This window comes from Aquila chrysaetos, chromosome 3 (genome assembly GCF_900496995.4).
Source record: "Aquila chrysaetos chrysaetos chromosome 3, bAquChr1.4, whole genome shotgun sequence".
NCBI lineage: Eukaryota > Metazoa > Chordata > Aves > Accipitriformes > Accipitridae > Aquila > Aquila chrysaetos.
In genome coordinates, this window is record NC_044006.1 from 34338686 (window position 1) to 34355363 (window position 16678).

Sequence of the window (16678 nt, forward strand, 5' to 3'; positions counted from 1 at the left end):
GTCTCCCACAACTCATTACCAGAAGGTTTTCAACAGGCGTTAATTAGCTGTTCAAACTAAAGGAATAAGGGTTAACATTCAAGTGCAGGAGGCTTCTGATGTCTTTTTGTGGACATATGCAAGTGTAAACTGAAAGGCCAGCTTTGACGTTTTCCTACCCGAAGACACTGAGTATTTTAAGTGCACTTACGGCTGGCACAGCTTGATAAGGTCCTGGTCAGTGGTGCCGGGTGGAAGGCCTCGAATGTACAGGTTGGTTTTACTCAACTGCTCTCCGCTGCTGTTGTTGCTGCTGTTGTTGCTGCTGTTTGTGCTGGGGCTGGGAGGAGCCATGGGGTGGGGAGCTGGTGCATAGGACTGCTGGAAACAAAACAAAACAAAAAAGGGTGTTACTTGAAAACAAAAGCATGGTGGACTCACGTGCTTTACCCAGGTAACTCCAGAGCTATGCAGGGAGGATGTGCTTGTCCTGCCCTCCCTGACTGCTTCCAGCTGCCTGCTCCTACAGTGCGTGCACCCACCCCGGATCAGCAATGCCTTTCAAAATGGGGCCGAGATTTTGGGTTTAGCCACGGCTATGAAGTGGGTTATGCATTATTTTACTTTATTTTGTTAATCTGGAATTAACGTAGCTAGATTATGAGCCTATTTTATCTACATCACAAAATAAAGCTCTGAAACGGCAGATACTCAGGAGTAACTGGTATTAAAGAAAGAAGTTAAACACAATCTGCTTTAAGAATACTCTAAGAAACAAATAAGACTATCTAGCCAAAGGTACAGAAGCTGATGCCAGAAGCCTGGTTAGTCTCTTCTAAACATGAGGAGCACCCAGTACATGCCCAGTCAGGTGGCAGAGAGCTGGCTAGCCTGAGAGGGGAAAAAAATTCCAAAGGAGCCTGAAAAGACTATCATGGATGTCTTCCACAATAGAGAAACAGGGTTTGGAAAAGATGATCAGGCTAAGACCTCCTGCTCTCAAAACCTTACCCACTTCTGAACAACCACAAACCAGACACAATAACAAAGAAATACCACTTAAAAAGGGAGTCATTCTCACAGGGACAACAACATTCTCCCTAGTAAATACATGCTATGAAAGAAGACACATGCATGCTATAAAAATTACATAAGCACCTCCAACAACGGGGGCAACAACGGGGAATTTAAGCTGCTGCAACCATGCCTGGCTCTCTGACCATCAGCATATTTACTCACAGCACAGAGTGCTTGTCAGGAGAACGGAGGAGTGGTTGGCAGGAGGAGGCCATGTCCTGACACCATTGTGACCTGTGCAGAAAAGCTGCGACCTAGGGGAGAAGTTGGGGGAGATTGGGAATGCTGCGGGCCAAGGCTCCGCCTGGGCAGCCAGGGGAACTGGAGGCAGAGCTCCAGGAACATAACCGCCTGCTGAGAGGGGGGAAATCCCCTTTCCACATGCTGATCAGCGTATTCTGCTAGCAGTCTGTGCAGTTACAACAGCAGGTAAATGTTAGGCGAATACTAAGTCAACCATGATGTGCTAATGGACTAATAAAAGCAAAACATCTGCAATTTTCATTATAGTAGCAGTGACATTGTAGTGCTCATTCTACATTTAGGCCTTGAACAGAGAAAATATTTAAGTCTGTGAGTAATTCTGATCACACTGATCAACTGCCCCTTTCATTTCAGTGGCCCTACTTTAGAGCTTGTAATTATGCACACACTAAATCAAAGCCTCGGTACATGGTTATTTTTAAATTCTCTCTGCTCTAAACTCTTTCAAACAAGTCCCTTTACTTAGAAGAACCAAAAGAAGTTAGAGAGCATAAGAGGAGCATCAGTGATAGGTGAAGCTCAGAGGCTTTGATGAGATACATAAAGCACCACACTTGCAACAATGTCTTTCCTGCTGCCTTCTCCTTCCTTCTTCCCAGTTTATCCCATTTAAACCAGGAGAATGGGAACACACCATCAAGTATCAGGACATCAGAATTCCTCCGCATTCTAGCCTGGTTGTAATGTGACTCAAGTAGGACCCATTAAAAGGAAAAATCAGTTTAATAGACAGTGCAGTCGCCATGCTAGCAAGTAATGACGTTCACTCTCATCTACAGTAACAGAGAAAGGCCAATGAGCTTCCTTCCCCGAGTATCTGCGTAGATATTTTTGCTGACAATCAAAAGCACTTAATGCATACGGATCATATTTCTCTGCACACACATTTTATCACTGGGTAATCCCCACCCACCCCAGCTTCAATGTCATTCCCAGAAATAGAAAGCTGAAGAAGCAGCAGCCCTGAATACCAGCACAGGGAACTGCCTCAACTGAGCCCCAGTGCTGTGGGCACGTCCTGGAAATCAGCTCCACACAACAGCCATGGCGTAGCTGGGTAAAACTGCAGGCAACAGTGACCTCCAACAAATACATAGACAAGTGCATCTTAAAACATCCTGGCTGAAACCATATTTAAATCTCTGGGCACTCCAGGGCCATGGTAGAGGTGACTGTGTATAGCACATGTTTGGCTTTAGTACACCAAGAGCTCAGGAAATACGCCGTGGTAAACTTGCACATTTTAAGCACTGGTAAGGTAGAATAAAAAAAAAAAAAAAAAAAATTTTAAAAAGGTCAAGGTAACATTCTTGCTGCTTTACCCCACACCTCCAAGTTTACCATACACACTGAATGCACGTAAAGGACAGAATTTTCTGTAAGCCAGTAAAGTGCTATGTACTTTAATTATTAATTGTTATTATTATATATGTCTTAGCAGGGGATAATGAGTAAATGGCCTATTCTCACACCAACCTAATAAGCAAGAAAAAAAAACAAGTGGAAATACACCTTTGAAATACAAAGAGCAATTTTCATTCTATTGTAAGATCTTTATCCTCACACAGAGGAAAGCACTGGGGGCCTAATTCTAATTTAAGCTTAAGACATTTTATCCCTCTTGGCCAGCTGAAAGGGGACCTAGATGTGAACATGAATTACATTTACACTGATTTTAAGGCTATTAAAAAAAAAAAAGTCCTCAGTATATCCAGAGAATTAGGCCATGGGATAGGTGGTCTCTCAAGCAAGAGCTGCTCAGACAACAGGCACACACAGATGCCCAGGTTCACAGCAGCATCCTGGGAGATGCTTTAAGGGTGGGCAGAGAGGCAGCCACACTCTGCTTTGGAGGATGCCGATCTCAGACCAGCAAGCACAGCTATACTCCAAACCCTCTTCACTAATAAATCTCAGCCACTGCAGCCCACAGTAATTTCCATGCATATCCAATACCCCAGAATACCGTCCGCAGAAAGATTACAAAATTGCTTGTACTAGGGCTGATGACATCTTCTGGCCGGTTGCCAGACTAAAAGCTTCAGGTCAGAAGAAAGCTTTGAATTCTTGTTTCCTGAGCCTGTGAGTGTATGACTGATGGCAGAAGTATGCGTTTTGCCTCTAAATGAGCAAAGGGTCTGGTTCGTTAATCTCTACGTAATAACTGGAGTGAAAGAAATTAATGGCAACCTGATGATGATCCCAGATATTGACCACTTGCTACAGGATCCCGGATGATGCTGAAGGGGGGCATTGCCTGGGGAGCCACCTGCACACCGGACGGCAGGAAATTTGTGCCTTGCTCTGACGTAGGCCTCCTCCGTGGCTGGGGGCAAAGCACTTAACTTCTCTGCCACGAGAGCCATGAGGGGCACTGCTTTCCAGACTGGCTCAAAACACCCTGACACCAGCTGTAGAAATCTGGGAAAAACATTTTGCCAACACAGCCGAGTGCAGGACCTGCAGCGCTAGAAAAAAGTATTAGGCAAAATCTACATTTTACTTCAAAAGGGAGCTGGAATTCAGAGAGCTGGCTTTGTCCTTAATTTTTCAGATAACCAATGCAACCAACTCATTTTTCAATTCTCATGCTTCATTATTCAATGGGGAGTGGGGGGGAGTGAACTGGTTTGTAGATCATTCCAAGGAGCTTATTAATTTAGCATGGCTGGCTAATAGGATTTGTTTTCATCTTTGAAAAATGAATGAAACTTCTCCTTTTTCATTATTTAAAAGTGAGAAATTAATGTGCTTAATTCTTATCCAGTCTCAGGAACGCACCCTTATGCTTAAAACCTACTGTTGAGCTCTCTGAAACAGTGTCCCATGCAAGTGCGCACAGCTAAGCATGAATAATGAGATACCTTGGTCTTTCTTACACAATAACCCAGAAAGGCTGAACCAGAAGCCTCTTGGTTACTAAATGAACAATACTCCTCCTTCCAACATTCAACCTCCTTAACACAAGGACGGTATTTATCTTCCCATAGCAACCACAGTACTCTTATGTAGTTTTTTCACTTGTTGCAAGTTTAGTTTAAAGCATTTTTCTCCCAAAGCAAAACACTACTTAAAAAGACAAATTTCAAATATTTTTCACATACAATTCCTTTTGGATGGGAATCACAGGCCCCAGATGCCAAGTTGTAGAGTCTGCTTTATTAGCAGCAGCTGGCTCCTTGGCAGGCTTCTGAGGCGGTTGGGCTTGTGGTTTTGGAGTGGCCTCAGAGCCTAGGATGCAGCTGGACAGCTATGCTAATGGACTAGCCAATTTGTTTGTATTCACCTTTGGCTATCCCAAATTTGTACTCTTTTATCCACTTGAAAGTAAGGTCTTGGAAAAATTCCCCATTAACACTGATATGTTGACTTTTCCTATTGTAGTGCGTATTTTATATTAAAAAAGGAGTACAACACACAGTCCTGCATTAAAACATGCGTTATTTAAGCAATTGTGAGCATACACTATCCATTTCACTCTGAACAGAGTGTTTTCCAGCTGCTAGATTCATCTCACTTAGAGCCCAATTGCTACACAATTCCCTTAGCTCCTGATTGAGAGAATAAAATAAGGCAAAGTAAATACAAATAAATTGTGCAAATATCAGTTTACAGCACACACTAGCAAAACACTGTTCTCTTTACACCCTACTGTACAAAGGAGTAATTTTTGAGAGCTGGAGGGTTCTTACTGGCCAATTACAGCAATGATGAGAGGATGCCACCAACTTATCAGCCTGATGATGGGATTTTGGAGCTGATTGAATGGCAAATCTCATATTAAGCAAAAGGCAATCATCACAGTCAAAGAGAAAACAGAGAGGTAGGGCAAATATAATAAAAAGAATTAGATCAAAGCCACAGCAACTCTTCTGCATTTTGGTTGCCTTCCTCAGTGAGAAGCAGCACCAAAAGGTATGCTGTATTTCTCATCTACAGCCAGGTGGAACAGAAAAGTGAATAAAAGATGAACATTGAAACTGGCAACACAGAAACCTCGTGTATTTTAGAAAGGCTGCAGTGAAGGGAGCTTGAGTCATAATTTTCTTCCTGAGTTTGCAGGGCATTCACTGGTCTTGCTGAATCCAGCCATGACTATTGTCTAGCTCCCCTCTGACCAACGAAGGCCTGGAAGACAGAGCTCCTCTTGGATGCTTCCCTACATAGTCAGGTCTTTCCCTAGACATCTAACAGAAAACAAACAGATATCTTCTAACTTCTCTGCACAGTGACAAAGCTTCCTGGACTGTTTCCGTAGAAGCAACAACCCACCACTTGGCAATGTTTTCCATTTGTAAAGGAATAGCATGTGAAAATGTTAGTAAACTCAGAAGATGAAGACAGACAATAAGCTTCAAAGTCTGTTGCATCACAGTTCTTTCAATCAAGAAAACCAGAACACACCTCAAGAGGATTTTTGATTTCTCTGAATCCCTTCCAAGGCCTTTAAAAGTGATTTGCTGGATACAAGAAGACCAGTGAGTCAGAGCTGCTGGGTTATGCTCTCTGTACTGCCACTACATCACTGTGCTACTCCAAGAAAGTAATATATATTCCTTATATCTCAGTTTACCAATCTGTAATGATCCTTCCTTACCTTTTCAAGGCTTATATAATGCTCTGTGATTACTGGATGAAAGGTACTATTGAGGACTACAATATTACTTAAAGATGGGGAAAATATTATTAAAATTTAACTTAACAACTAAAGCTATCTCTAATTCTTTTACAGATAAAAATGATTTCTGCATACAATGACTTTGTTACCCTGTATCTAAACTGAATGAATGAAATAATTTTAAAGCTTAAATAAAATGCCAATCCAATTAGCTTTCTCATTAAAAATAATTCTTTTTATTTTATTTAAAAATAAACTTAGAATTATTTAATCACAGTGCTATCTTGCTCATGCTTCTTGTATACATTGAACTTTTTTTTTTTTTCATTCTATTCCAAATTATATCTCTAGCCCACAGGAAAAAGGTATCGTTGTGTTTTGCTTACCCTTTCTTTTCACACAACAAAAAAACCCCACTTATGAAAAATGACAATTATGGGAAAAAAACCCCAAACCCTAGTCCTCCAACAGGCACAGTAGTCATTCAACAGTCAGATTTAAATTGGGATTTGATGGGTCAGTAAGATACTTTGAGATCTTTGTTTCATACACAAAGCTTTTGAAATTAGTAGGCTAAATACTCCTGGGGTTTACAATTCCCTCGAACCAGGCACAAAGCACTAGAGGTCCATAAAGCATAAGCTCAGGCACAATTTGGCTCAATTTTCTCTGTTCTAAAATACTTCTCTTACAAAGCACAACTGCCCAGCTTTTAGCATTTTATAACCACTTACAAGTAGACAATACATAGGAAGCAAAACATCCATGGGAAGAGGAGGAAGTCCTTTATTGGACAGCACCTACAAAGTGGGTCTCATTTTATACAGTTTTCTGCATTAAAACCAACCAACCAACCAAAACCCAACCACAATTCATTCTTCTTGGCTATCTTTAACAGCGCTGCACTGAGAGTTTAGCAATCATTAGCCAGGGTGACATACACTAGAAGCCTGAAAATTTTCTCACTGATCTCAATATCTTCTATTTCCACTAAGATAGACTGAAATACACCAATCTATACATCACTCCATTTCCCACCATTACCAACGGGAAACTTCAAAACCAAATTGTTCAGGTGGAAAGCAGCTTATTTTGAAGTACGATGAAGTTTAAATAATAAAGTGGATTAGAGCATGTATCATTAGGAGAGACATGGTCATCTCACCTGAGGATAAACAGGCCCCAGCAAAAACCAATCCAAGTGAAGGGAACGGCACAGAGATGAAGAGCATCGTTTGCAGACTGAGAACACCCCAGCCATCGCTGCCGCCCCTGGGTTTTGGTCACTAAATAGATGTAAGCTGCCAAGCTGCCAACTTCAGCCCTTCGCTCTCTCCTCCCTACACGTTGCTACACCAGAGATAAAACTACTCATCCCTCGTAAGCGATTTTCTGTTTATCCATGGACTGCCTGTCGCTCTGGACTAAACTATGGTAGCTTCCCTGAATTTAGAGCTTCTCGCATCCAGACAGGAGGGTACAATTTAGTCCTTAGCACTAAAAAGCCAAAGACTAGGAATAAGAGCTGTGTCACCAAATAAATATTTTCCAGAGCGGAAAATAACCTTCACAGCCTTGTCTCCTCCCTTTTATTTCATGGCAGGAGGCTCCCGTGACAGACCATTCCTGTGACATTATTTATTTCTCAGCAAGGGAGAAGAAGAATTCTTTCTATAGATAAAGTATTTTGGCACTTTGGCAAACTCGTAAACAATAACCTATATTCTTTGACATAAATTAGTGTTATTGCTTCATTATCCAATCCATTCATATTTTATTGATGTACTGAGACTAAATGTGAACAGAATCTAGATCTTAAAAATACTAAATCTGGGCAATCTGAACGATAAAACATTGCAATTCCCCTAATAAGAATATTTTAGAGCACAGAACAAAATATGACAGCAATTACTGCCTGTGATACAACAACTTTGTGGTAAAAAAAGGCAGGGGAGGGGGAATATAAAATTTAAGCAGAAATTATTGTTTGCGTTTACATTTCCATGTAGCCAATTTTTGTGCTACAATGATGAACTGTTGGTCCATTTGAAGGTTAAGAATAAAAATGCAGATCGAAAGGCTGATACTTAACTTTCCAAATGTTTGCAAAAACAAACACGTTTTTGGTTCTGAGAAACTAAATTTACTCTCTGGGTATTTGTTTACATGTGGCAGACTAAAAGCGTCCTGGAAATGAGATGTAGGAGGCACATGCTTCATTGCATTGCTTTTCTGCACACAGTCCACACGTACCACAGCATCAACACTGGCGCAAGAACCTGAGTATAAAAAAAGCTCATGACAGAAAACTGAACTTAAAGCACAGAACAAAACCAAAACATCGATATCATTTCTTTCCTCTCCACTTGAGAATTTGGTGAGCAGAGATCAGAAGCAGATGTGTTCTCATTTTGCAGCAAGAAAGCCCAACCAAAAAGGTTTTTCAAAATCCAGCCCAAGTTTCCTCAGTTTGTCTTTCTTACGGAAGAATTAAGCAGGAAATCTGCCACTGTTGACATGAGCATTGGTGGGATGGAGGAATCAGGGGTGGCAGAGCTCCCGAGGAACAGCCCACATCATCTCCCCATGTTACCACAACAGTCTTTTACAGATGTGTACAGGGAACCTCTGCCCCCTCCACCCAGCGCTATATAAAGAAGAGTTGTGCCTCCCCTCCTGTGGCCAAAGGAATCCACAGAACACAGAGTTTGGGAAAGGTTTGTCCCAAAGATAACAGCGTGACACCATCAGGACAGAATTTGGGGCATTCCACAATAGCCAGAGTTCATGTTTTCTTTGGGACCCCTTGGGCTACAGCAACGCACTGCTCCCAGACCAGGGACCAGAGGATGCCCACAGAAGATAATGAGCCATCACAAACCTCACCACGTTTTTGCTTCCAGTGCAAACTCCTCTAACAAGTTCACGACAGCAAATAACTTTTTAAAAAATTTCCCATACAAGTCATTACACTTCACACCTAATTCCTTGCTTAGGAAGAAGAGGAGACAACCAATCTCATGAGACTGATGTATGTGATGTCTTTTAAAGGACAGCTAGAAAGCCTTCCAACAGCAAGCTAATACAGCGGGAGTAAGAATCTAACGGTTGTGATTGGGATTTAGGTGTCAGCCTATGGAGATAGATGGCCAAGGTGGCGCCGGACACGTTCGTGCTTGTGACAGCCCCAAATACTGTACCATGAAAGGCTAAGGGAGGCAGGGAAGCCAGGATGGCCATGCACAGGGCTCACTGCAGGCAGCTGGGTCTGAAACCCCACGTTAGGAACCTCTCTGTCCCGTTCTAGGTTTCTCCACATTCTTAAAATGAGTTGTCTGTGTAAAACAGTGAGCTTTATAATGAAGTCACCATTACACATGAGCTAGGAAACTGTCTGGGCCCACGTAAAAGACTGAGGTGAAGGAATGGGTCTCTGCAAGCCTTAAAGGAACTTGGTAATAAGATGAATTCCGGAACTTCATCAGGTCAAAGGCAGCTGTGAGCATCACACTACCAACATCCCAAGAGCACAAAAAACATTAGGTACCTAGAAGGGTCAGCAAGATTTGCCATGACACATTTTGGGATTTAAGCACTTCCGTTTTCAGCTAGTGTCACTAAGTGCTTACTCATATGCTAAGGAAGTTGAACACAGATAAACACTCTCCACTTTGTTACTATAGACTCTGGTGTCTTATAAAATCTCCATTTTCTCTAGATTTCATGTGGCAGACATGGGAGGTAGTGTGGGAAATGCTATTTAATTTTCTTTGATTTAACAAGCAGCTACTGTAATTTACGTTTAAATTTTCTTCCAGACATCAATCAAATCCACCTGAGGCAAAATTTACTACATAAACTAAATAATTAATGCAAAAATAGAGAACCTCTTTTTTCTATTTTTGGAATTTTCAGAATTACACTCAATTTACTTAAAGGCATTTCTACCTTTTTCCTTAAAATTCAACTTTCTATAAATGATATTGGCTTGGAGGATGAATTTACTCAAGCATGCTGTGAGTTTTTGTTTGCATTCATACTTTTATTAGGAAACCGTATGTACCTCAGGCTGAATTGAAGCCTGAGCACTAAACCCTCAAGATACATCCTATATTCACACCAAATGCAGACTGAGGCAAAGGTCCAAACTGATCAGCCCACCTGCAGGGGTATTTGATCACCTGTGTAACTAGATGCCACAGCAGCTACTGCCCAGCACACACTTTGTTGTCATGACTGGAGGTCCTGGGAATGCCGACAGGACTACTGAATGATGAAAGTCTCCTCCTAAGTTTTGTAATACTTGAAGTCACTGGAAGATGACAACTATTTCTAAGCAGCTAGTGAGATTCTGACATCTGTTTTTGCTAGAAGGTAAATAAAAACCATGAACTTTTTTTGAAAAGTACAAATAGCTTCAGAATGTCCATTTTGCTTCAAAATCAGTGAATCTGAATATGCATAGACCTGCCCTGCTGTTTAGCTATACAAAAGACCCATCATTTCTTACACTGTAATCCAGTATTATTCAGCAAGTCCTTTCCCTTCTAATCCCTACTTCTTCCTTCAGTGTTTCCACCATCTCTGGTTGTTAGAACTTCTCAAAGCTGGGCGGGGGGGGGTGTCTAAATTTACTATGGTATGAGTTCTCAGTCTCTTCCCATTTCTTCAACAACAGACTGTGCTTCTGTGCTTGTCCGAAATTTCAAATGTCATTTGACTCATGCATTCAGAAATGTTGACTCAATTAAAATATCCATACAAAAACCAACTTGCAGTTTGGTAAAAGTAACCTACCCTCTTTTTTCTGATATGCTTAGAATGGCTCATAACCAGTGCAGAAATTTAATTTCATTGTGACAACTTTCTTTTCTCAGTTCCCTAAAATCATCGTTATTTTCTGTTAAATGTTGCGGGATGATCAGCCAAGTATCTTGCTAACAAACACAGACAGATTCAGCTGAAGACATTTCACCTAAACCATTTTGGGCTTTGTGCCATGCACTTTTTCCATACTGTGCCTAACAATACAAAGAACCTGAACTTGTGTGCTCAGAGGTGAAGAGCCTTGCAATGTGGGGACTCAGCTGCTTCGTTATGCATCTGTGTAAAATCCAATGGAACACTAACTGGGATAATGAGGTACTCCTGTTGCAAGAAATAGGAATTCAGAGTAACAGGATACATATGTTAAAATTCCTGAAACAAACCAGAAAGATTAAAAAAAAAAAAAAAAAACTAACACATTCATCTGTATTTACTATGTTTTTCATCCAAATGATGTATTTCTTGATAAATAAGAACTTAAATTTCCTTCTGCACTGCAACATTGCCTCCAATCTCTTCTGTTAGCTTTCTGACTTTTTGACCTTTTAATATTCTTCATTCATGCATGATTTATTTTTTAAGTCTGAGGTTTTTCTCTCTGGAAATAATATGTATTTGAAGTCATTTTAAATGTTAAATCAGGATAAATAAAATAAGAAAGAAAGTCTCCTTAAGACATTTCCTTAATAAATGTTGTACCAAGCTTTAGAATAGAAGCTTGAAGAGTGTTAGCGTGTAACTAAGGTTTATATTTCAAATCAGATACATATAAATATTCTAAAAGTCTTAATACTATTTAATACCACTGTCATAGACTCCTGTGCACAAAATGTTGAGCAAAAAAAAAGGAATACAAGTCTAAAATGAAAAATAATTTACATAAAAAAACAGAATGGGGAAGAGTGACAGCTACAATACTTCTAACAAAACAATAATCAGATTGTAACAGTGACACATGGTGTTACCAGCTGGAGCAGAAATTGGTTAGGAATACCAGGGCAATAAGGTTGTCTATGGGCACGTTGAAAGACAACAGCACAAATACTGCAGGTCTCCAAGGTGTGTCTGAGGACAGCTGCAGGACTGAATCCTACTTAAAACACAAGGAACTAAAGTACCACTAAATACCTCTGCAAAGGCCAGGGTCTTGTAGAAAGCAGAACATACCTAATCAAGTATTTAAATGACCACATGGTAATGACTACTCACACAGGATCCAAATTCAGACTGCACAGGCTTATGAAGAAGTCCAACATTTCCTGACTCCTTGACTGTATAACCTTAACTTCCTTTAACATAATTAACAGAGTCTGATAACAGAAGCTGACAGTTACTTTCTGTAAGAAACATCACATTTGGGAAAGCAAAAAGCCCACCTAGCAGAGAGCTTTACATTTGGGAGTTGCTAATAATAGGCGTTTGGGGAAATGGCATAAGAAATGCAAGCAGAGAGTAATCATTCCCAGGACACCTTTCACTTTGGGACTTCCCAGTCAGAGGCTGTACATAGACCATCAACCTTACACATAACGAAGGTCCTACCTCTTCCATGATCTGACCCATTTAGACTTTAGTCCTCTAGAAACCTCTTTGTGAGAATCAATTTTAGAATTTAATTTTATATTAAAGAAAAATTTTTTAAATCTGTTTATTTTAAAGCTGCCACCAAAAAAAAAAAAGTAATTGGGGCTTCTTCCCCCACTCTTGTTTCACAAGGAAAATTTTGCAGTGGTTCTTTTTCCACCTTCTTCCTACCATTCAGAACATTTTATGTAAAACTCTGTCATACTGTATCCCATGTCTTACATGGATAATCCTCAAAAACATGAAGAGGTGGCAGCCACACAGTCAAGGGGATTGTTATCACATCTTTTTGCAAGTAAATAGAAACATCGTTGACATGGTGATGTATGTGCCAAAATACAGAGCCAGATTATTAAAAGTGCTAGATGTTTTTAACACACTTTGAAAAACAAATGTCTATATTAAAAAATGTTTCATCTTAGGGATTCCTCCTAAAAGGAAAAAGAGAATACAAGGCTAAAAATATAGAGATGCTCTTTTAACTCCACCGGTGTTAAATAGCTGCGTTATCCCTCATATGCCTGCTACTTTGTTTGCAATGGCTTGCCACTAAATTTCCTTTCTTGAACCCTGGGCTAATGTAGTTCTCGCAGGGCAAAAAGTCTTTCCATGAAGGAAATAACCTATTATCAGGCTATTATATATTTCACTGAGGTCCATTTATCATTACAATTCCCCTATCCTACCACCCCCAACAGACAAAACTCTGCTGCAGAGGAGGAAACACATGCAGCAACGTGGCATCCCTGGCAGGGACCTCGCCATAGCTTTCTGCTGAAATACAGAGCCCGGCTCTCCCTGTCCCCATCTCTGGCTCCCCACACTCAAGATCTCACCCTGCTCCCAACACATCTGGAAGAGTCTCTGTAGCCAGCAGACCTTTGACAATCCACTGGTCTGGCAAGGATGACCACAATTTAGAAGTTCCTTCACGGGCTGTAAGACTTAGGGTTTCTGAGCCACAAGTGGCCTCCTGGCATCCTCCTCCCTTTCTCTCCCTCCCCCCTTCTAAACATCAGCAGCTGCATAAAGATGCCTCGGAGCATCTGGAAGGACAGTAGCTGTTCAGGCTCTGATAGTGAAATGGGCAAGTACAGGTGAGGGTTGATATGCAGAGTAATTCCTGCAATTAGTACCATAGCTCTGAAAAATATGTCAATGGCTATGAAGTTACACATAGGCATTCATTGCATTTCTCAGTCTCCATATCACGCATTTATTCAGCAAAGAAATAGTTTTTCTTTTCTCATTAATGCTTTTAACAGTCTTTGGTAATTATTCTGCAGGAAGCTAACTAGTACATTAACACAAGCCAGGAAGACAAGACTTTGAAATATTTCCCCCCCAATGCCATCGAGTATGACAACACACAGTACAGCCTGGTTTTCCTTAAAGCACTACCCTCCAGAAGCATTAACTGCCAGATTTCTGCAGTGACAGTCTGCAAGGCTAAAATTAGCAAGCAACACCTTCCCTTGCACCTCATCACATGATAGGAAACAAACATAAATAGGGAAATACAATATGTTCCTAAAGGTGAAGCCTGAATACTTTCATCTCAGTAACAGTTTAGAATTGAAGGACACTTACACAAGCAGCTTCTCGTGATATGTCATCTGCTACTAGCATTATAATTTGCTTTCTGCAGCATAGTTAAAAAGACGACCACCTCTAAATATGCTCCTTCACAACCCAGTCTGGCCTGAATCAAATTACTTCAACTCTATGCTACAGACAAATTGTTTTATTAGGCACCACTATGTTACCAGATGCCTATTTATTCTAGCACCCTTCTGCATAGATACACAAAATTTTCAGTGGATCCATCTCACTGGTAACTATTATTCTACATTTCACCCAGGAGTATCACAAACTCCTTTGCAGGCCACGTCCCTCCCCCCTGCACTACTGAGGTGCAGGTGATTGCAGGCTGGATGGCAGGACTTGGAAGATAAAACACCAGGTCATATTTATCTCTTCCCGACCCCCCCCCCCCCCCCCCCACCCCAAAACACTGCCGTGTAGTCCTTAACAGCCATGCAAAGCAGCCACGGCACTTCTTTTTCAAAACCTTGTCCAGAGGACACACATAAAATCAGGTGTACTTAAGTCAATTTGCTAATTCAAACACAATGAAGGGTAGAATTAAATCTGCTGAAGTTGTATCACAGTCCACACACACAAAAAAAGTGTAGCCAAATTATCAATTCATTTAGAGCCTTTATTTTTCCTGCATAAGGGAAGCAAGAATAGTCCTTTGCCTGTACACAAAACCCCAGACACATGTCACAGTGTTGCATAACACTACATAGCATACAACAGGAGTGCATATAACTAACATGATTCAACTTACACAATGCTCTGACAACCTGCTTCTAAGCTCATCATCACCCCGCTGGCTCAGTTCTAGCTCAGCTCGACTATCTCATCTACTCTCCTTGCTGCAGCGGCGTGCCTCTGGCTGAGGAAAAGGGGTAACTTCTCCCTGAACAAGGCTCTGGCTTGGCCAAGAATTCCCAAGGCAGTGCCCTGGATGGACTGAAGCCACAGCGATTTCAGCAGACCTGAGATAGGGAGAGGCAGAGATTTTTCTGCAAATCCCCAGGGATCTGACTGCTTCTATTTTCATATCCCTAATTACAAACATCACTATTTTTGGTCCTAAAATGTTCTGAGCTTTTTTAAAATTAGCCACAGCATTTTACTTGAAGACGCCCTGGCAGCGGGCAGCTTCATAGGCCAGTGGCCGACTTGCTAAAATAGCATTTATCAGCTACTCACTTGATCACAGTAACATTTCTGACAAACATGAGTCCCAATTTAAAGACACCTCCGAAAAAAAAAAAAAAAAAACCAAAAAACAAAAACCAAAACCAAAAACACAAACCCCCCCCTCTGGATTAGCAGTTCTCACCCAACATCCCAAGTCTGTGAACTGACCTTGATGTTAATAAGAACCATTTATGCCAACAAAAGGGAATTAAAAACAAACAAACGCAAAACCTCCTCCCCTGCCACAACAGCTAAGGAGCAAACAAGGCCATCGCCATCGATTCCTTTCAAGCCATTCATCAAACTACTGGCAACAAAAATAAGACTCAGCTTCATTACAAACAGAACAATAAAGAAAAAGGAAGTTGAAAATTGAGGAAGAAATGCTCACAGACAATAGATGGGTTTAAGTTTTTTTTTTATTTATTTTTTTGTCAACAATCCAGGCACCAGGGTTTTCTTCGCTGCACTGAAAAATTACTAACAAAAGTACTAACAAAATTATGTGGCTGTTTCTGATTAATTTCATGACTTCGAATTTCGAGTCGTTCTTGAAATATTTCATAATTTATCAGAGCTTCTTTAAATATATACAACACTCATTAATGAAATCAGGACAGGACAAACCACTTTCATCTTCATAAGCAGTAGCTGATCTTACTCAAACAAACATCCGAATTAGCTTATTTTGCTGCCTGTGATCCTAGCCTATCATTCCTATTTACAGATTTTTAAAATGAGCTCAGCTTCCTCGAAAAACAAAAGCAAAAAAAAAAACCCTACAAAACAAAAATTGACCAACAACAAAAAATTCTCAACACTTTCTCCAACCTAAGCCCACAATACTTGCCTTCAGCAGCCAAGGGCTTAAAAGTGCCTTAGCTGCATTTATTAGCTACAGGGTGGCATCAGTTAGGAGGCACGCACAAGATCAGCTCCATTCCCCATCCCATGCACCTTACCAGACAGACACCCCTCCCGCGAGGTTATTGTCCCAGGGCTTGGTCATGCTTTCATCATCACCAAGGAGTGACAGCGCTAACACACAAGGACCAACACACTTGCCCAGGGCAGGCGAGGTTGGTAAGCAAGGGTGAGATGCTAGGCAGAGATGCACAGAAGTGCCCCATCAAGAAGGGGATGCAGACCACCGGGATCTCAGCACAGCATCGCTCAGGTGAAGCCCACTGCCTTGCAGCAGCACCCAACCTCTTCTGCACATCCTTCACTTTGCACTGGAGCAGGGACTCTCAGAAATGAATGTGGACGGTGGAGTTGGCACTTTGTATCAATTAATAAATTTTACAATAAATAATACCAGTCGTGCGACAAGGCTGATAAGTGATTACCAAGATGTCTCATAAATCAGTATCAACTCACCATATTTTGAATTTAAAGCAATTAAGGATATGAAAGGAAACCTTTCTTCAGGGAAGGTAAAGTTGGCAGGATAGAAGGTCTCTCAACATCTAGTACCAATGCTAACACTCACGTGTGAAGTGACGTAGCAGGATAATTATCGTTTCTGAAGATCTGGTGGCATTGCTTATGCTAGTA

The 16678-nt window shown here is 41.0% G+C and overlaps 1 protein-coding gene across 5 annotated transcripts in view; it reads right to left on the reverse strand.

The window, feature by feature from the left end:
* RBMS3 (RNA binding motif single stranded interacting protein 3) overlaps positions 1–16678 on the reverse strand; it is a 724729-nt gene that overhangs the window by 355424 nt on the left and 352627 nt on the right. For 4 of the 5 annotated variants that reach the window (XM_030009264.2, XM_030009261.2, XM_030009262.1 and 1 more), the window contains one exon: positions 191–360. In XM_030009264.2, the coding sequence (XP_029865124.1) occupies positions 191–360 (170 nt within the window). The remainder of the gene's footprint in view (positions 1–190; positions 361–16678) is intronic. The other variant, XM_030009266.2, reaches the window with a different exon arrangement.